This window comes from Opisthocomus hoazin, chromosome 1 (genome assembly GCF_030867145.1).
Source record: "Opisthocomus hoazin isolate bOpiHoa1 chromosome 1, bOpiHoa1.hap1, whole genome shotgun sequence".
NCBI classification, from domain to species: domain Eukaryota; kingdom Metazoa; phylum Chordata; class Aves; order Opisthocomiformes; family Opisthocomidae; genus Opisthocomus; species Opisthocomus hoazin.
The window spans coordinates 62,265,871-62,287,181 of record NC_134414.1 but is presented as its reverse complement, the minus strand read 5'-3'; the positions used below and the strand labels follow the sequence as shown (position 1 = coordinate 62,287,181).

Genomic DNA, 21,311 nt, shown 5'->3' with positions numbered 1-21,311 from the left:
TCTGAAACCCCAGTGTGAAGAATCCAGAAGCTGCTTCACCCCATGCCTGACCTGTTAACGCCCGCAAACCTGCGCATCGGCTGCGGGAGGGGTCTGACAGGAGCCCCAAAGCCAGCGCTCTGCCAGCCTTTGACTGCATTTCTGCACAGCGCGAACTTCAGACTTGGAGAGTAGGATGGGGAAAGAAGGGCAGACACACACGCTGCAGTGCTTTCTTGTCATCATAAATATCTTTATTGTGAAAAATACCATAAAATAATTCCCACGGTTCTAGAAAAAACAGTTCCTGCTTTTTAGATTTATGATTTTATATAAAGACATTTTATCATTTGAAACATTTGATAAATCTCTGGCTAGCTTTACTTACCCTTCTTAAAACATAAACTGCTACTTTGAGATTTGCTGAGGGCAAAAAAAAAAGAAATTATTCTCCCACTTAACTGTTTTATGGATAAAAGTGTTTATTACAGAGCAAACAAACAATACCTTGCAATAAGGCACTTTTAAATACAACTAACCTGCACTGCTATACTGGCTAGTTTCCAGCAAAGCTCCTACAAATCACAGCCCTAAACAGAAGAATAATTCTTATTCCAAACACTGGTCTGAAAACTGAAACGGTAACAAGCTTTATTTTTTTTTAAGTTTAAGCTGACACATTTTCTGCATATGTCACAAGTTTGAGCTCTTAAATTTATAATTCACTTTGAATCTGTTTTAATACTGATTAATTAATACACCAGTATTAAGCATGTATCAAGTAAAATACACTCCCCCCCCTTCATTTTAGAACAAGTTGGAAACTACTTTATTAAAACCAAAACAGAGAATTGAACAGAGAAAGTTTGCGTCTACATATAGGCCAATTATTGCAGCGATGCTTCATGCACATCTCAGGGTTTACAAAATACCAATACATTTATTTCAATGTTCAGTTATTCAACATTATTGCACTACAGACACCCACTAATAAATAAAGAGGCGAATTCAGCTTCCTGGCACATCGCCCGCACCGTAACTCTCGGTGTGGTACCAGCGCTTCGTTTTCTGAAGTCACTTCAGGAAACGCAGCGCTGTAGCTGGAGACCCTTGCAACGCGAATGCTTTCTTTTAACACAAGTTTGTCTTTCTGTGTTTCCAGAGGTACCTCAGAGCTAAAAGCCAGCATCTGCTCTCTTAAGAACAGCGCTGGAGCGGTAATGCGTCTTGTGGTCAGCAGCTGGTTAGTATCAGAAAGCCTCATTCTCCATTGGCTTTTTCTGTTCTCATTCCTCTGCCTTCCACAGAAGGAACCCATGAACAGCATTCATGCATTAATCATCCTCCTTCTACTGATTACATTCAAGCCTTTTTTTTTTTTCTCATTAATACATAATTTTCCCTTTCCCATTCATTCTCAAAATTAACATCATCCTTTTTGTCCCTGACTGTTTCCAGCGTACAGCAGAACTGTCCACTGCCTTGGAGAAACAAATACACACTGCTCTAACATCAGGGCCTTGTGTGAATAATTTACTTATTCCTTCCCTTAAAAAAAAAAAAAAAATCAGGAAACTGAGTAACCTGGTCTGGTTGAAGATGTCCCTGGTCACTGCAGGGAGGTTGGGATAGATGACCTCTAAAGTTCCCTTCCAACCCAAAGCGTTCTATGATTCTAACAATTTTCTCAGCTATAGCTTTTAAAAGAAGGGAGATGGGATGAGACCAAAAAATCTGAACCAGGGTAGTCCTTTAAAAGAAGGTGGGCCATTTCTAGCAGCCCCCGTAGCGCACACACACACACACAGAGCGCTGGCTGTGGCTTCCCGCAGATGAACAACGCTCCCGGCTGTGCAGAATACGACACACTGCTTACACCAGCCAGCCGGTATTCACAGCGGCCCCTCTGCAGTGGGCAAGGCAAGAGAGCAGTGTTTGTTTGCTTACAGAGCAGCGGCTCACGCACGCAGACCCCAGGCACGGAGGCCGCCACGCAGGGAAGCCCCCTGCCCACCTCCTGCTGAGCGCGAGCGGTCTGCATCAGCGACAGACTATGGGTCACGCAGCAAGCTCCAATGTCTGAGCCCTGCAGCTCCCGCCAGAACACACAGCAGGGTCAACAGCAGCCTGAGCGCCTTCCACAGAGTTCAAACAAAAAGCTTTCAGACAGGTCGAAAGCAGAAGTCAAACTTCTAGGAAGTCGTTTGACTGGGCAGGTATCCGATGCTGCAGTTTAACAGGCTGCTTGGGGTGGTTTTGTACCCAAACCTGTTAGGCATCACCACAGACATTCTTCAGCCTGAAGATAAAATTTCTGCTGAACAAACACTGACCTTTAAATTGCTGTTGACAAACCATTTTACGAAGCCAGACGGCCTCACAATTATGTTGGTCCAGTACTTGAGGCAGGAGACAAGGATTATGCTTCAACAGCAACTCCAGTTACAGTAACACAACCCCCACTTCTGGGCTGAAGGCCTTGTTTGCTAATGTCACACGTTTTACCGAGGCTGCTCAGGCTTTCAAACACCACCAGGAGAAGTGAGAGAAGATTCCTATCAACCCATTATTGTTTTCCAGTTAAAATCCAATCACGAAAACACTGATGAACTGTAATTCTTGCATTCTAAGAAAACAGCGGCTGCTGCTGCAACTCATCAGGAACTATGACCTATTCAGCCACCAGAGGAGAAGACTCCTCACGCGCAGCAGCGGCAGCCCGGTAGCACCTCGCATGGCATTCACACGGTGCCAGCGATACACTAAACCAGTTTCAGCTACCTGCTGATAGAAAACACAAACCAGACTTCTGGCGACTGGGAAGTCAGCCCCTCCTTCTGCACACAGGCGGTTGTGTGCGTTACACAGGATCCAGCACTGCCTCAGACAATTCCACGCTGTACGAACTCACCATCACAGCCCCCAGCAGAAGTGCAGCCGCGCTACGGGGGAAGGCCAGCCCTAACCTTGTGTGCCCACAGCCCGCAGCGCACTCCAGCTCGGAGCCGCTGCAGGGTGTGAGCTATGTGGAGAAATAACACATTGCTGCACAGTCGGGGAAATGTCACATCAAATTTTTTGCTCAGATCTGAAGTAGGCATTTTGTTAAAGTGCAAACCACTCAGAAATTACATCTAAACACCATAAATCGCATTCAGAAATAGTCTTCTGAAAAACACCAAGGGTTTGGTTTTTTTCTTTACTTTCACATTTGAGAATTGCCGCCAAGGAAGCGATCCCAATTCGTTTCAGGTTACTGAATGAAGCGAGCCAACGTTTTCCACCACAGCGGGTCAGAGGCGACCCTCCTCGGGAGCGGGGGCTGGGACTCGCTGGGCAGGCGGCCTCCCCCTGCCCGTGGCACAGCGCAGGCAGCCACCCGCGCTCCCTTTACAAATACTGAGAGAGGGGACAGTCTGCTGGGCGCGAGGACTAGCGGTTTGCTAACGCAGAGACTATCGTAACTACCCTTCCCACCTTTATTAGGCCCCGATTCAGAATAATATTTACATGCATTTTTACCTTTAAGCATATACTTGAGTCCTAAATTCATGTTTAAGTGTTGCCCTAAGTAGCCTCTTACTGGTTTTTCCCATCCATAGGAATAAACATCTCCCTCATCTCCACAGCAAATACACAGGCAGGGACACCTCCCCCCCAGACCAGGACCAGCTTGTCAGGTTCATCACAAAGCAAACTCTGAATGCTGAAAGAAAGTAGGAGCTTTCTTCTAGCAGAGTAAACCTCTGGGTTAAGGACAACATTAGAAATTAAGATTTTTGGGTCTTGAACGGAGAGACTTTTTATTTTTCAACGAATTAAGTAAAAAACCAGCGGCAGCCACCAGAAACAGTCTTGGCTCTAACTGAAGTGAAATTTGAATGTAAACGGTCCTCCTCCAGAACCAAAGGGGTTGAATCCTTGCCACGTGTTCCAGTTCCTGTGGAAAGGGTTGCCCCCGCCCTGCTGACTCTCTGCGTCCAGTGGGTCCTCTCCCGCATCGAACTTCCGCCTCATCTCTGAAGGAGACAAAACCAAGGTGGAATCACGGCACAGTCGTTAGGGCAGGAACACCAAGCATCTCTGAAGACCAACCACCAGTGCAGACCCCCCCCCAAGGCCCCAGAGCTGCCATTATCCCTTGTATTGGCAGCAACTGTAGAAAATAATTACTCTTGAGTTTTTCAAAGCTGTCCAGGAGACGGGCAGCAAATGGACGAACTATGCAAAAACACTGTACGAAAAACTTCAAGCAAGTCGCTTAGTTTTAAAACAAGGCAAGGCAGAACCTGGCTTTCCAATAGGACAGGTATGAATTTCACCAGGGATGGGACAGCTGCACTTGGACCAACAGCATCCCACAAATAACTGGGACATGTTGTCCCTGGTGAGTTTATTAGACCTGTTCTCCCACAGCTGCACTCACTCGGGATGGTCCGAGGACAGACTGTGCTGCATCCCGCCAATTCTTTGCAATCGATAAACTCCAATATGGATCATTCACCAACTGCACAAAGTCAGCATGGAGAGCCCCAAACGTTTTCAACCATCTCCACCCGCCACTGAGGCGGAGGCTGTCCAGGGGACAGCAGTCTGGAGGCAGAAAGCCAGTTCTTCAGGTAGCTCAGTCCAGCGGGGACAAAGCTGGAAGCCTTCCCCGAGACCCGCAGACAAGCCGCAGGCCGCACCACCACCGTGGTACTCACACCCCCACGTAACTGTCAGGCAGCCTGCAAAGCGCCACAGGATTTCTGACCGCCCGGCACTTTTTCGGGACACCCATTTTATCAAGGCAGGGAAGGGAAGCAAGGCAGCGAGCTGGGGGGAATCCCGAGACTGGCTCGGGGAGGAATGTGGAAGATGGCCTCAAAGTACACCGGAGCCCTGTGCTAAGAAGCTTGCAAATCAAAGCTCAGATTCAGAGGTCCACAGGCTTTATAGTTTTTCTTTACATAACTAACGTGGTCACCACACCCAGAAAATGACCTGGGAAAAATATCTGGATGAAAGGAGGGAACATCATTGCAGTAAGAGGAGACAGAGATGGCATTACAAAAGCCAAATACAACCAGTGTTACTTTTGTTGCCCACTTGGTTTGACAGAAATGGTTAAATGTGACCTAAGAAACAGTGTCAAGGAGAAAGCAGATGAACGTGTCCTGGAGATGCTAAGACGGCAAACAGCATCTCAAACGCTTCCAGTATTTAAGTCTCCTAATTTGTGTTCATAATTACAAACAAGATCACATTAACACAGAAGAAGGTTTTCTGACCAGAAGTGCTTATAATGCAGTTCAGCACTCTCAGATCCCCCTTCCCCGAAGGAAGTCTGAGACCATCTGCTGCATTATCACTTAGATGGTCCTGAACAGCTGAAGATAAAAATGTGAGACTCCAATATCTACATCTGTTAAGTGCCTCTCTCTTTCCAGTGACCATACAGGAACAGTTTAGAGACAGGAACTTAACACATGGCTCTGGCTGACGGACTGTTTTTGTTTGGGGTTTTTTTGGGGGTGGAGGGAGTGGTTGTTTGGGTTTGGTTGCTTGGGGTTTTTTTTTAAAGGAGGTGAGATGACCACACCACCCTGTTTTTTACTGCATTCTTGGGACTAAACGGTCCAGGTCTTTCTGTTCATCTCTTGGCGAGACAGCCATCAGATCCCCTCGTCACCACACCCCAGGGTCTTCTCCCAGGAGAGTGACCACATTCTTCACCTTTTTCTCCCCTCCCCCTCCAGGGCTGACCAGCAGACAGCCAGACCCGACATGGTTTCTTGGTCCTAGGGCCGGGGCTGGCCCCAGGAGCCTGACCACAGAGCAGCAGTGAGGGCATCCTCTCCCTCAGGCTGACAGCAACCCAGAACTCGGTCCCCCGCCCTCGAGGAAATGCTGTTTGCAGAGCATCTGCACAAGGCATCTAGCCTTTCATACACAAAACAAGGCCAATTTTGAGGGCTTCTCTGGAGTACTTCAGGTGCTGTTATAATCTAAATGTTGTTTGCGATAGAACTTTAGGCAGGAGGAGACACCCACATCCTTAAAGTAACCATCTCCAGAGTCCTGGAAATCTCTGCAAGATGGTACCCTAAAAAGACACCTTTGAAATAACAGTTTCTATCTGACTTCGAACAAAAATCACTGAACACAATAAATAACTCCAGGTTTACAGCTGACTTCATGCAACAGACTGGATGCAAGTATTAGCGCACTGCTTTCTCAAGATGGGTAAGGGGAGAAAGGGAAAAAGAGAAGATGTAGTGCTTGTTACGACTTACACTTGCTGCATTTTTACATTACTGTAAAAAAGTAATTAAAAAAATGAAGTCACTGCAAAAAAAAACCAATCATTACCTGGGTCAGTGAGGACTTCTTTAGCAGCTGCTATATCAATGAATTTTTTCTCTGCTTTCTTCTTTTCTTCCTCACTCTGGAAGTTATCAGGGTGCCACTGGGATGCCAGCTTTCTGTAAGCTTTTATGATTTCTTGCTTTCGAGCATTTCTGGATGGATAAAATTACAGATAACTTAATTTTCTAATTGTTCATATGCCACACTAGTGAATCTCCAGGTTTATTTTCAACATTGTAATTAAGTAATTAAAGGCATCAGGAAAATTATGAGTTAACCTTCTGTAGATGGCACTGAAGATTCTTCACACAAAAAACAGAGGAAGCAGGTTGCAACTTTAAACCAAGATTACTCAACTCTTTCCTTCACCAGTCGTTTACTTCCTTTGCAAAGCTGCTACTGGCAGCTACTATGCAGAATGCAGTTCCCAGGCTGAAGAATTTGTACAATCAGGTGAGTAACAAAACACACACAGAGCAGAGATGAAATTAGTTAACAACTGGAAGGATGACCAACACTAGTTCAGAACTGGGCATTTGTTTGGTCTTCATTAGAAAGATTAGTCATTAGTTTCTCAACGTTAATGGCAGAAGTGTTGTGAGATACCTTTCAATTAGTCCTTTCAAACTTCTCCAATCTATCACACTACCCGCTACAATTTTCTTTTCAGTTGCTTTCAGTAATTCCTTCCAGCCTTCATTTCTTCCCCAATTCATTCACCTGACTTGATCATCTATACTAAGAATTTCTTGCCAAGGGATTTATTTCCTTCCTTACCAGTGTTATTTCTTCACTCCTTCTGAAGGAACTGTTAGCAAATACGACTTGAAACGCTGAACTACTACAGTAGGAAAGTGAAGGTAGCAAGATACAGGAACAAAACCCAACACTCAGCAGACAAATTCAAGTGATCAGCCCTAGATTTACTGGTTTAATAACCAACTTTCACACCATCACCTCAGATACTAACATCTCACCTTTTTACTCCTAAGATTTTATAGTAATCCCTCTTCTGTGATTGCTTCAGCATCCTCTGGGCACGTTCCAGCCCCTCCCGAATCTGCTGGTCATTTTCACTATTGGCTTGAGCAGTCTCATAGTCTTTAATAGCTTTTATAAAAAAAGTGAATGGAAAAAGAGATTACACAACTCTTCACAAACTTCACTTTAAAGAGCTCAACCACTCACTAAAACCGAAGTTTTGCTATTACTAAAAGCAAACCTTTTATTTCAACTTGCCATTTTTTTTTCCTCCAAATTAGAAAACCTCGGTGTAGAAGAGATTCACTTTTACATACAAATTAGGTAATTTTCTTTCTTTAGGTTCACCACACTTTTTGGAAAGGAAGGAGAAGGGAGGTTACTAGCAGTAGGTCAGAACACTCTCTACATGTTACAGCAGCCACACGGACAAACACGACGAGCATCCAGGGCTGGGACAGAGCAGCAGTCAAGCAGCAAGTTTCAGTGACCGGGAGCTGAAGAGCCCAGTGCACGTGTCAGTCCCCCGCTGCTGTTCAGCTGAAGGATGCATTACACGGAGTCTTTAAATTAATATTCCTCCTTCTCCCACAGTCTGCACTCAATCAGCACAACAGAAAGCCTCTTCCTCTTTAAGGACAATAAACATGGATTTCAGATTACCAGCAGGTTCATACTGTCAGTGCAAGACAAATATTTGCTTTTCACGCCTCTGCATAATATGCAGACAGTTATATTTTAGGGTTTTTTCTCCCAAAGGCATGCTCTTGCTTTTATTTCGAGTTGCATTTCTTAGGAATGAAAGCAAGAGAGGTGTGTAATGTATTAATGTATTTTTTTAAAAAAGTGTAGACCTATAATTTCTTAAGTAAACTATATTATTATTGTAAGTGGTAACTGCTTAAGACACAAAGTTTAAATATTCTTTGATATCAATATTTACCAAGGGAAGCAACTGTTAAAGTCTTTAACGAGACTGCTCTTCTTTCACTGTTCTAATCCTCAAAGTCTCATTTGCAGATCCAAGTCTCCTAGGTTTCTCGAGTTAGACAAAGTACTTGCATCAGATTATTTCCAAGCAGATGCTATTTCTCAGCAGGTGTTACATTTGTTTTTCACTGTTTCTGAGCAAGACAGCAGGAAGTGCTAATGAATTTGTATTACCCAGACATCTGATACCACTGCAATCTTGTTTTTGTTATTGAAAACAAAATTCCAAAAAGTATTTCCAGTGCCCCAACAATTTCATATGCTATTACAAATGAAACAATTTCTATTCATTTTCACATTACTGGACGCTGTCATTTGCTGCCTGAACAAAGCATTTTGGCTTCTACTGATATTTTTAATAATTTGTCCAGTCATAAAATACCAAACAGCAGTCTGCCCAATACATGCTGTCGAAACTGATGAAAGCAATGAAAATGCAGGGGCTTCATTCCGCTGCTTTACCGCTCCAGTACCTGTAAGCGCCAGCGTGCTTCATCTGCTTCACGTAATAACGGGAGGTCCCGTCACAACGTCCTGCCAAACGCAGATCAGGCTGCGCAGCTGCACCGAGCACCACAACCTCTACAGCACGCGCCACCGCTGGAAACCAGCCTGCTCAGGGGTCACGTATTTGCAACAGCAGCACTAGATTTCTCTCTTTTTGACTCCCTCATTTAAAGGCTGCCAGTACCCAGCCTACAGGAACGTATCGTTTTTAGCGCTGCACAGCAGAGGGAATGCACCCAGCACACCTGATGGCGAGAACACTTTACACTTTCTCTCAGTTGGAAGAGACTCCAATTTTGATGGCACTTTCTAGTGTAGGAATTTTCCTCTTTCAGAGAGCTAACTGCTCTCCCCACCTGAGGGGTGACGGCCGGAAGCAGGGTGACAGCTTCCTGACCACCAGAAGTTTGCTATGAAACCAGGGAACTTACTACTAATTCACAGTATGTCAAGTGACATATTTAATCAGTTCTTCTCAGCCACCGTATTCCTCAAAGCACTAGTACCTCACAAACCAAGACAAGAATCACCGCTGTTTCTTACTGACCTGCTATTTCAGAGGGCATCCTTTCTTCCCTTCACCCTGCCCCACCATATGAAAGGAACAACCAGTTTCCAGTATCACTTGCCATTTAAATACTTGAGTCAAATCTAACTGTCCTCCTTTCAATACGAGCGCCTTCACAATCTCTCAAATAGTAATGGCACCGTATCTCTAAACGCCTTAGCTGGCTTTCCTGTCTTGCCTGCATCTTGTAGAGTGATCAAGTAACTGCAGACCCCTTATGTCCACGCCAATTCTGTCAGAGGAATAACTGAACAGTTTTGCTGTTACTGAAATGGGGACTGTTTCCTCTACAAGGAGCTGGGGGGAGAAAAAGCACGCCCTGACCAATTTTGAAACAGCAAGGTGGGTTTTTTTTCTTCTTTGACAAAACTTGTGCTGTGTACTTCAGGCAGACAGACTCCTGTACTTAGCAGGCAAGCCAGAAAGGGAGTCATTACACATTCGTCTCTGTAGACGAGCCCTGGATCCCATGTGATTATCAAGTAATTAAAGCCATTCGATGCGAATCAGAACTCAGCTATACATGCTGAAGTGCGTCTTGAACATTTAACAACAATTGCCTCCAAAGTTCTGAATTACAAGTACTTTGAGATTTCCTGCCTTTAAACACGAAAATCAGTGCCTCCAGCTTGACATTTTCTTGAGGGAAAAATGGGAATCAGTTTGCCCCTTTAAAAACGAGACCACAATTTTAATTGCTCTACTGTTCTCTACAACAGAGGGCAATCACCCACCATTTTACAGCAGTCAAAACTGAAGGGTAAGTGAAGACATCTTCAGGCAGACTAACATTAATGGACTATAACACTGCTTTATGGGGGCTCTGCTGGAAGGCAGACTGTAACTACACCCACCCCACTGCTGCCAAGGGCAGGAGGAAGGCAGGGCATATGCTGAAGAACAGGGATTTGGACTAGTACGGCTCTACCCTAGCACAGCTGTCCACTCGGAACCAGACTAGGCCAAGCCCAGCAGGCTCCAGCCCAGGAATTCAGCCCTCCCAGATCCCATGTGTGTCCTCTCTGTGTCTCCTTACATCCCATCATAGGGAGGCATTTGCTCCAGCACACGACCAAGCTGACTCTGTGCATTTGTGCAAGACCTTGTTACAAAACCTTTTTTCCTCTAATTTGCAAGAGTTGCCAGATTCTCTCACCCTAAAGGAACCAGGAATAGATAAGGATTTAATAGAAGACAATGTTATAAAGATCCTAATTGGGATTCCTCAATTTCAAGAAAAACAAACAGATCAATTCTGTCCACCATAAGCAGCAAAAGGTCCATCTAAGAAGACTCGCAGTAAGGCCTGTTCAGCCTGCCCCTCTCTGGACCCCCCTCCAAGCTGAAGGTTCATACACCTTGAGGGGGGGAAAATTACCTTCGTTTTTCCTTGGGTTCTCCTATTGCTGATATTCCTTCCTCTCAAGTGAAAAACCTTTGCACAAGCTGTAGTTTATGTAGATTTGTATTCTGTACCTTTAACTATTTTTAGGGAGGTGGGATTGTTTTATTCAGTTGTAAATCTACTTTTCCCAGCACTGACTGAGCTTACTTCCACTGTACTGAAGTACAGAAAGAGATGGGGAAATGCCCAAAGGGGGGCTCATCGCTGTGAAATCGTCCTGAGCCTTCCTTTCACCTTGACCCTGCAGTTCTAAACAATCAAAAGAGGGAAAAACATCACCCGAAGGAAAACGGAAAGACAGTTTTTCCTCACACTTTGGTGGGGTGTTTTTTTTAAAGCTATCCCTTTCTGCAAAGGTCATCAGTTCTCTGAAATGTTGTTGTCTTCCATCTGTTTTCTTATAAGGAGGAAGAAGGCTTGCCAGTCTCGGCAAAGAGGGACTAGGACTGGGTCACTTCAGAGGTACAAAGTCTACAGGGACGATGAAGGGGACTGCCTGAAACCACACCAGTCCTCTTTATACCCTGTTGTCATTTGAGCCAAGGAGGTCTAAGAAAAGAACAAAATAGGTATCTCATTTTTCAAGTGAGCTTCAAGAGGTGAGTAATACCACCTCTCAGTGATTAATTTCTCAAAAAGACAAATAAAATCTGAACGTTCTATTAATGAGAACAGCTGCCTTCATGAATGTTTAAATTGAAAAGATATTTTTGTTCAGTTGTAAAGCGAAAGATCCAGTACCCAAATACAGAAAAAGAAAATTGTTCTATGAGTACTAAAATTAATGGAACTAGTTTCCTGCAGATTTAAAGCCTGCAAGTCCTTCCCCTCAGCACATTGACCGAAACAGCCCAATGCTCCAAAAACTGCTGCATGACTGAGCATGGAGGTGGAACAGATAAGATTGTCTGAACTTCCTTCTTAAGCCTAGTTTCTTGCAGAAATGAGCTTCACTAAATTAAATCTTGAAGATTTTTTTTTATAGCACATTAGCACTTGGTACTCTTCAAGAAGCTGGGTTACAACATAATGGTGTAACCCGAGACACCCATTACTCAGTCCCCACTTTCCAAGGCTGTAGATGGGACCATGTAACAGCACGCATTCTATGGAAACCTCGGATGGAAAACACAGCCTCGGGAGCAGAGTCAGTTTACTGCTGCTTAGCAGCACTACAGAGACCCACGGAGGTGAAGCAATGGCTGTCATCCTCCTCTGCCCTCAACATATGCTAGGGGATAGAGCAGTATTGTTTCACCCTGCTGTCTGAAGACACTAAATGCAGTTCCTAAAATGGATTTACATCACCCTAACTCAACTATCTTTTATCTCTGAACCCAATTGTCTGACATTGCTCATTATGTAAAATGTGTTTAAGCAAGCTGAGTAAGCTGTAGTCTCATAAAACATCCTGAACGCAGCCCACTGTTAGGACAACTCTGCTGCAGATAAAACAAGTATGTTCCACTTAAACTAATCAAGGCAAAATTACCAGCAGATATTTTTGTAAATCTGCAACTACCAGTGCTGATTAGGGATAACAACATAGTGTAGAATCAAAGTGCACGTTAAAAGTGTTTGAAACCCTGGCTGCATTTTAAATGCCCACAAAGAAATATGCACAAACGGCATGCAACTGCACCTTCTTCATACAGGTCTTCCAGCAAATAAGCTTCTGCTCTGTCTTTCAGGGCATTCACGTTGCTTGGTTCCAGTTGCAGAACTTCTGTACAAACTTTTATGGCTTCTGTAGCCTGCTGATTCTAGGGAGCAGAAAGTAAAACAAAATTCATGTAGCTGTGCGTTTTTTTGAAGGGTGTTTTGCTTGTCTTTTACAGAGTGAGATAGAAGCAGAATTACCTTTGATAAGCAGTGGCAGATTCTTTCTTTGGCACGAGTGGCATAAATTGGGACTTCAGGCTCAGTTTTCATTACAGAATCATATTTATTGATAGCATCTTCATACCTGTTTAAATAATAAAGATAGGCATAACATGAAATTTAGTAACTATTTTAGGGTGTTATTTACAAGTTTTAAAATTTGAATATTCAGATTTTCACATCCTTCTAGCAATGTACCTTAACTTTAATAGTCTTAAAGGCGTGGTGCGAGACAACAGCACGAAGAAAACTCAAGAATTACATCCCCATTTCCTTCCCTCTGCTACAACAGGAGGCACTACGCCTGGCAGGCTTCTGCAGAAGGTAACGCCTACCATTCCTCGCTGTGCACAGTCTCTAGACATGCCTCCCATCCAACATGCCACTCTGCACTTGGAAAAACGCATCTCCCTCTCCGATACCCGAGACGGACCAAGTTTGGAGTCTTGCTGTGAGCACTGTGCTATTTGCATTTCTTGGTTCAAAAAAGAACAAAGTTCTTTATGCCAGCTTGAATCCAGTGGTTGTTTTCTCCCTTCCTTCTCGGCAAGTCATAGTAAAATGTATTTTTGCTGTGAAGGTTTCAAAGATGCTGAAGTTCCATGGTTTGAGTAAGAAATGGATTAGAACATTCACCTAAAAATGCAAGTGTGTGATTGAACCCATGGGCTACCACACGTTAGAAGAAATTCCAGCTCTCAGAAGACTCCCTGAAAACGTGTTGATACTGGATTGAACAGAAGACTGAAGTGAAGAGAGTCCAAACAGACTGCCGACTTAAACTGTCTTCAGCTGTGCTGATTCACATTCCTGATTATACCTCATTTGAAAAAGCCACCTTGACAATATTTAATCATGTGTTATGGGTCCTTACAGTTGGATGTCGTGTGCTTGGGAATACATAAAATTGAAATAAAGCAAGAAGTAGAATAATACAGAGGTGCTGTCTATCATTTAACAGGATGTGTAAGAACAGCCCATCAGTCAGATCCACTTTTGCTATCAAGGCACTGCAGAGTTACTAGGTGGTTTTAGTCTAAAGATGTGGTCCTTTAACCACAGAACAGCTGAGGTTGGCAGGGACTTCTCGACATTGTCTCACAGAAGAGATATGCTCCAGTTGCTCCATCATCTTAGTGGCACTTCACTAGACTTTCTCTGTGTAGCTTCATCTCTCATCCTTCAGATACCAGCACTCCAGGTGTGGCCTCATCAGTGCTGTGTAATATATGAAAGCTGACTAATATTACCCCCATGATGGTCCTACTGCCTGCTCCACAAAAGTTAAATGTGTGAAGAGAAGACAGTGGCATCAGAAGGAATCAGAATAGGATTGTCACTATGCGAGTCAATATTTATTTTAATTGGAATTTGAGAGCCGTGCTCAGTTATGCACTTCAATTGACAGACACAAAAAGCATCACTTCAATCCTCAATCAATAATCAGCTGGCACCTCAGTAGTGATTTTTTTCTTTTTTTTTTTTTAATATAGCAGTGAACACTTACCTGCCTTCTCTGATTAATTCCTCTGCTGACTCGATCTGCTTATTGAGTTTCTTCACTTTCTTATAGAGAGAGAAGCATTGCTTATGGTCTTGGTCCAGTTTCAGACACTCCCGGACTTCACTGTTCACAGGGAGGAAAAAAACAACAACCCAAACCAGAAAGATGTCACCACCCATTATGAAATTTCACCTAGAGACACAATGCAGCATCTATAAGCTGTCCAGAACAATAGCTGACTTCTTTACACAATCTCTCCCTCCATCCCAAAATGAATTTAAAGTGAGAAAAAAACGTCTTCCAGAACATACAGGGATACTTCTCTAGTTTTGTTTTCAATTATTTTGTATTACCAAACACACAAAGATTGAGAAGCATTACATTAACAACTGACTAAACAGCATAAGAAAATATACCCCGAGAAAGAAATTGTATTCAGCAGTTATCATATACAACTGATTGTAAATTTCCTGTATATTTAACTCAACTATATTACAGAACACCTAAGCAGAAGTATATTTTATGCTGCCTGAAACAGACAAAGCTCAGCTAAGACCCAAACCTCCTCTTGATGGAATCTCAGCCAAGCCTCAACCTGAATTTTCACTGTGAAGACTGTTTAATCAGACTCTGGTTAGGGCAGGCACCTCTTAAAATAATCCTTAAAGACTCCAGAATGTGGTCATATAAAGGAATAAAAGTTTTGTTACAAAGTCATCATAGCACAACCAAGGTGTTATTTTCAGAAAGAGATCACAAAATCTTCTTTCGTTCCTAAGCAGACAAAAATATCTATTATTTGAAAATCATTAAGCCTGCAAAGGTAAGAGGAAGAAACTAAGAGAAGGACAAGACTAATCACCCAGCAAGTCCAAGAGCTATAGAGCTCTTATAACTCAGATAACTCTTATCTGCAGGACTGACTAGGGATATACAGGAATAACATCTTAAACTTAACTCCCTACCCTTTTACTCATATTCAGTTATCAAAAAATCATTCAAAATACTGGACACTGTCTGCAAGAATGAAAGATTGACAGCTCTGGGTTCCCAGCTCCTCATACGTGGACACTTGTGGACACGTGCTTTTTATTTATTCTTAAGCTTGTAATCTTGTTTCCACTCTTGAAAACAAAAATCTAGCCCCAAGACTTAATGTCATATTTTTTTTTCATTGTAAACTTAACTTGAATGGAAGCTCAAGGCTGAAAAACAGACTCCACCAAAGCAAGTTTAGAGTAGCACTTTCTTCTAGGATGGATAAATACCATAAAGACAGTAGGTGTAAGCAACTCTCAGACCTTCGCTATGGCTTCTACTTTAGTAAGCAAGATGCTAGGAACCGTCAATAGCTGGGCTGCCAAGAACAAACATGGTGTCTTCACTGGCGGTTCTTAACTTTTGGAAAGGAGCTTCCTTTATCAGATCCAGACCAGAGTTGCTATTCCATCCAAAAAACAGACAACACAGATATTTCATGGTTTATCAGGACCTGTACCATCACATTTTGTCTCAATTATAACGATTACAGCAAACAGTAAAATTACCTGAGTGACAATTCATGGTCCCCCAGCTGATAATATATTCTGCTGATTTTATAGAAGGCTTCAGTGTTATCATTCTTTAATTTGGCAGCGGCTTTCAAGTCACTAATGGCTTTGCTTGGTTCCCCTTCCTTTATGTAACACTCAGCTCGAAGTTCCCGTAGCTCTGCATCCCAAACACAAACCTTGAGAAATCAAAATTAAAGCTTGTTTTGGGTCCATAACACTTCACTTCTTTTCCTCCCCAACAAAAGAAAAATCCCATTTGCCAACTGCAACAGCATAAGGCTCAAGCTGCATGCAGAGCGCATGAAATTAGCATCTCTGCTTCCTGGTGGATGCTGTGATGCACCTGCCCAAACAGAAAACAAAGGCCTGAAAAATTTGCAGATGATTCAATGAACTCATGCAGGGAGATGAATTAAATCTACTGGCACTGCTTAAACTGGGACAGTCGGCTGACCCTCCAGGAAGGGATAGCAGTCATAAATTAATCTTCCCAAAAGAATAGGGATAATGAACAGCAAGGACCAAGCTGTCAGTTGTCCTCCAGAAAGAAGCCTATGGGTAAGACTCAGCCACACAAGATTTGACCTTAGTATCTGGATTTTAAAGATGTATACAGAAGTAACAATGTGACAGTATGGCAAGAATAATTACTTAAAAGGAATTGCCTATCATAATTCATTTTAGAGAGTTTATTCTGGGTCTTAGCTTTTGTTTGTAAGCCACCATTTCGGAAAATGAGGCTTTTCCACATTCCCTCCCCACAAACACCCACCCACACTTTGGCACTTTCTTCACCAAAAGCTTGAATGTTGTAAATTCCAAGTCAGTGTTAACCTCTCTGTGAAGGTTCGTAGTTGTTAGCTGTCTTTCAATATATATTTCCATATGACACACAAAATGCCCACAATTGAGTTATCTGCACTGATACTATCACACTACCTATGCCGATTAAGAATCAACATGAACAGATATCTAAGGAACAAGCTGAAAATACAGATAGCTGTGTACATTTTTAGGTCCGATTTTTTTTTTTTTTTAACTTTTGTTGCCTCATTTTCTCAAGACAAAACTTGCCTGCAGATATGCCATGAAAAATCTAGATGAGAAACCTACATCTCCTGTATTTGGCAAAACTTCATTGGTTTGAGAACAACTATTTTCCCCCAGCTTCCTCAAGAACACTGAAAAATAGGAAAGTATAATCAAGACAGTCACCTGCAACCAAAGTTTGGCTGAAGTTGTACCTTTCACTCAAACTACAAGCTATTATTTTGACTTTTTTGCAGGGAGTGCTCAGCATTCTCCACTCTCCAACTTCATTATGGACTCATGGCGCTCAGCAAAACTGGGCCAATTACACCAGTGTTTTCACATCAATGAAGAAGTTATTAAACAAAAATACACAGATGTCAGACAGGAGCTCTTACTTCCCTTTCACAGTACCATTTTACTTAACACTTACTGCCAAGATTTCATCAAGAAGAGAAATAGCGGCTTCGTAATCCTCTTGCTGGTAGGCAGATAATGCTTGTGAATGCAAGCGCTGTAGCTCATCAGACTTTGTCAGCTGAGTCTGTGCTTCTTTTTCCTCATTATTGCTAGGACTGGATTTGAGCTGCAAACATGAACAATGGGAGAGACTGAAATGCTTGTTCAAGGATCTCTTTTTGTCCCATTAATAATTGTATCATGGAGAACTGACTAAAGCTGCAAATAAAGCAAAATTAGTTTTTAAAGTCCCTTGGAAATGTTTCCAACTCCAAACTTCTGAAAAAAGAACGACATTTTTAGCTTCAATACAAGTTATCAGAAGTCAGAGGAATCAAATTCCTCCCTCTAACATGCTTGATCATTTACCATGGGACACATCATACACAACAGTCGTCCCCCCATCACCCGCTGGAAGCCCCAGACCTCTCAGTTGTAGCCTAATTAACCCAACTCTCTGCAGACAGCTATTAAAGATTAGATTCCTCAGCATCAGTAGAAAGTATATCCACATGGCATAATCATATATCTCACTTTCAGCACACTACATATTTCTAGATTCATGACAAACAAACACAACGTGTCACAGACAGTATTACTGTAAAGCCGTGTTTCTTACATTTTCCCCAGGAAGAGCAGCTACACCAGCAAATTACGATGCTACAGATGTGGGAAATGCTTAACTGGGATCAGCTGGGAATTTATGCACTTTGCTTCATATGTAGTTTTAAACAAGTCTAAAGTTTTGTCGACAAAGATCCTCGTTTTTCAAACCCCTCTCTGAGCAAATAGAAGGGGTTACATTGTACTTGCCTTCATCTGTTTAGGCAGTTTGAACAAGGCACTGGCTTCAATCTTGTTGCTGATCAGAATGACTTCCAAAGTTTTAAAAGGGACAGATCAGCAGGACTTGCCTTATTTTTAATTGTTTATTTTAAAATCAAAACTTGCACTACCTTGCATTTTATACACAGAATGTTGGTTGAAGTTACTGAGTCCTCAAAGGCATCCAGTACTGCTTCTTTCCTCCTTTACCTCAAAGTGTCCTCTTCCCTTTCTCTCCTTGGTAAATTCTTCAAACACTTCTATTTTGTGCTTAAGTCCCTAACGTCATTCAACATCAGCCCTCAGAACTCCTTTAACAAAATTTCCCCTGGTTCTAACGCTTAAGTATATGAAAGGAAAAAGCCTAAATGCAACATCAAAAGCATGCACAGGTCCTACCTCAGTCTTACACTCTTCATTTTAAGTCTTTTTTGAACCTTGTGCAGTTGTTTCATTTTAGTCTGGCAAAAATCAAGTTGTACTTAGTCCTAAAAGTTCTCCTTTATCCCCTACACTACCTTTCAGCAAGAAGAAAGGAATGTGATCACAGAGTTTTCTTCTTTGTAGGCTGATTCCCAGTAAGTCTCAAAAAGCTTTTCTTCCGATTAGAACAGAAACTCTGCCTATAAACCCCTGATGCTTGTGCATCCTCTTTCTCCCCCAAATCTGGAGCTTGCAGTAGAGGCAAATTTCTGCACTTGTAATTTTAAAAGTTCCAAGACTACAAAACCCTCTGAAGTTCTAAACTCTTCAGTTCCAGCTGACCTGCTTAACTTCTCCCTTAATTTCTCAGGACTGTCCTCTCAAAAATTAAGAGCTTTTGCTATGGACAAGCTTTATGCTTCCATTTAAACCTCTCTCATGGTAACACTGCACTCCTTAATCACACGCTATGTTTCTTGTAATTTATTTGGAGCATCAGTGGAATATGAAAAGCAATGTTACAATTATACAAACAAGTCTCATAGTAATAAAGATCATTTGAGTGAAACATCCTAGATAACCAGACAGTTTGTACTACCTAAAATTAACAAAGGGAAACTTCACAAACTATCAAACTGAAGTCATCAAGCAGTGTGCACTACAGTATGATGAAAATATACACTCAGAAGCTCTCAGTAATTAGTGCATTGCTATGATGTGTTAATCCATAATGTTAACTAAAGCAAAAAGCGTGTTCCTTCAGCTCCCAGAAAACAGCTGGAAGCATCATGCAGTTGTTTGATACTCATTTTGGTTTACTTCCTGATTTTTTTTTCCCCATTTTTTACCTTCTGATCAGAGGACTGTCACATCACTATCAATAACTAATCACATTTCAATTATTTCTCCTTTTTCTGTGGAGCAGCAAGTGCGAGAGTGACAACTCAGAAGAACTGCCTGCGCTAAACTGTGCTAAAATTCCAGGATATGCCTGAAGTATTACAAACCCTTCAGTTGAATTTACTACAGCTCCAAGGCAAACCCAACACTCCTCTACATGCTTCATCAATGGCCTTGAAGCACACAGAAGCTACACTCTGCTCAGTTCTTCTGGACAAGCACATTGCTACTGGTGAATGTGGTCTCCGCACAGTATCCTTTGCTGTTGTTGTTGTGACCCAAGTGCGTCTTTAGGTTTACTACATTTGGATGAGAACACTAAATCAGTCGCAGTTTAAGCTGCAGCAACAAGAGCTAGCCATCTGTTAATAGCAGCTTTCATTCACTACCACCCCCCCAACCCTGCACCCAATTCCTTCACAGAAAACAAAGGCCAGTATACAGGAACGGCGTTTGTTACTGTAAGTAATTCTCTATCACAGCTTTACTACTACAGGTGCTCTTTTATTTTATAGCCTAGTCTCAATACAGGGGAGAAACACACCCTAGGGTAAGCAAAACCCCACTGTCTCCCACCCACACAAGCAAGATTAAAGGGAACAAAATCGTCATCCCCATGCAATTTATCCAGCTGAGCTTGAAAAGCTTTCACATGTGTATTTATCTCTCTCCCCATTATTCTCAGTAAGGAAGCTGGCTTCTTCCAGAACTTTATCTCAAGGACTTGACTCAAAACTTCGCAATATTACCTTGCTGTACCCAGGACAGTGGGAAAAGGAATTAGTAGTTTGCTTTATGAAACCCAGCATTTTCTTGGCATCTAGAAAGTACTAAGATCATTTCTGCTCAAAGTAGGCAGCCGTGGAACAGCTGCCTTGCATTTGCAGTCAAACATCAGGTATCTAGAAGTTTTCTAATGGAAACAGCATTTTAACAAGCTAAACAATTCATGTTTGTTTTCAAGAAGCAACATAACTTGCCCCCTCCAAACCCGCTACACTTCACTGTATGTCACAAGCCCACCAACAGGACCTTTCTAACCATACACAGAGATCACACCAGCCACACACGGCTACATGAAAAATACAGTGCAGCACTACTTCAGAAAAATATTGTTAATACGAGGCCACCGATACAGCCACGCTGGTATATCAGCGGTGACAAAATACTGCAGCAAGACTCATGTTGAACAACACAGGATCCACTGCGTTTTCTGTGTTGGACGCTGCTATCCTGAAGATGCCATGTGCCAGTCCGAATTAATGAATGTATTTCGATGTGTCGAACCTACACAAACTTACAATTATGCTTTCGGGATCAACAATATGCTTTTTATTTAACAAAGTTTTACAACATTGTTAGTATGCTAAAAAAAAAAAGGATCCCCAAATACAGAATACTATTACAGGACACAAAAATGGAAATTATGAAGACAGCAAGCGCCTCCTGCCTAATAAAAGTTCAGTAAGGACTTTCTGCCTTAGGATTTTTTTTCCAGAAGCACAGGGAAGAGTTACAAAACATGGCTAAGCTAATTTAGTGGCTTACCATGACCTGTGGGGCTTTCCAGCTACACAGTCCTACATCTTGCTTTGCAACGGCCCATTAAAAAAACAAGAAAAAGTCAGGCATTTAGCACAGGAATTCTAACAAAGAACAGCTACAAGCACCTTGAGAAAAAAAAAAACCTCAAAGAGTACAGATTAAAGATATACAGGCAATTCATCTGTAGCATTTGAGCATCTTAGTATGTGTTACAAACAGACACTATCAACTTGAAAAACTCCTAAATACTGTTGCTTAAAAAACAAAATATTGTTAAAAACCCCAAAATGTTATTGACACACTGTTTCTATACCTTGCTTACAGTGGTCCCGTGCCACTAACATAAGCATACATCTACACATTCTAAAGCTGTTTTATTTTCTTGCTTTTCAAACTAGCAAATACACAGAC

General features: G+C 42.3%; 1 protein-coding gene across 1 annotated transcript in view; it reads right to left on the bottom strand.

The window, feature by feature from the left end:
• Positions 1-211: 211 nt before the first annotated feature.
• The window catches only part of DNAJC3 (DnaJ heat shock protein family (Hsp40) member C3), a 36,280-nt gene continuing 15,180 nt past the window's right edge, over positions 212-21,311 (bottom strand). Inside the window, exons 5-12 of the mRNA XM_075423848.1 lie at positions 17,182-17,334; positions 15,714-15,895; positions 14,170-14,289; positions 12,642-12,747; positions 12,424-12,544; positions 7,308-7,440; positions 6,334-6,482; positions 212-3,998 (exon numbers count right to left, since the gene is read on the bottom strand). Of these exons, the coding sequence (XP_075279963.1) occupies positions 3,841-3,998; positions 6,334-6,482; positions 7,308-7,440; positions 12,424-12,544; positions 12,642-12,747; positions 14,170-14,289; positions 15,714-15,895; positions 17,182-17,334 (1,122 nt within the window). The 3' untranslated portion in view covers positions 212-3,840. The remainder of the gene's footprint in view (positions 3,999-6,333; positions 6,483-7,307; positions 7,441-12,423; positions 12,545-12,641; positions 12,748-14,169; positions 14,290-15,713; positions 15,896-17,181; positions 17,335-21,311) is intronic.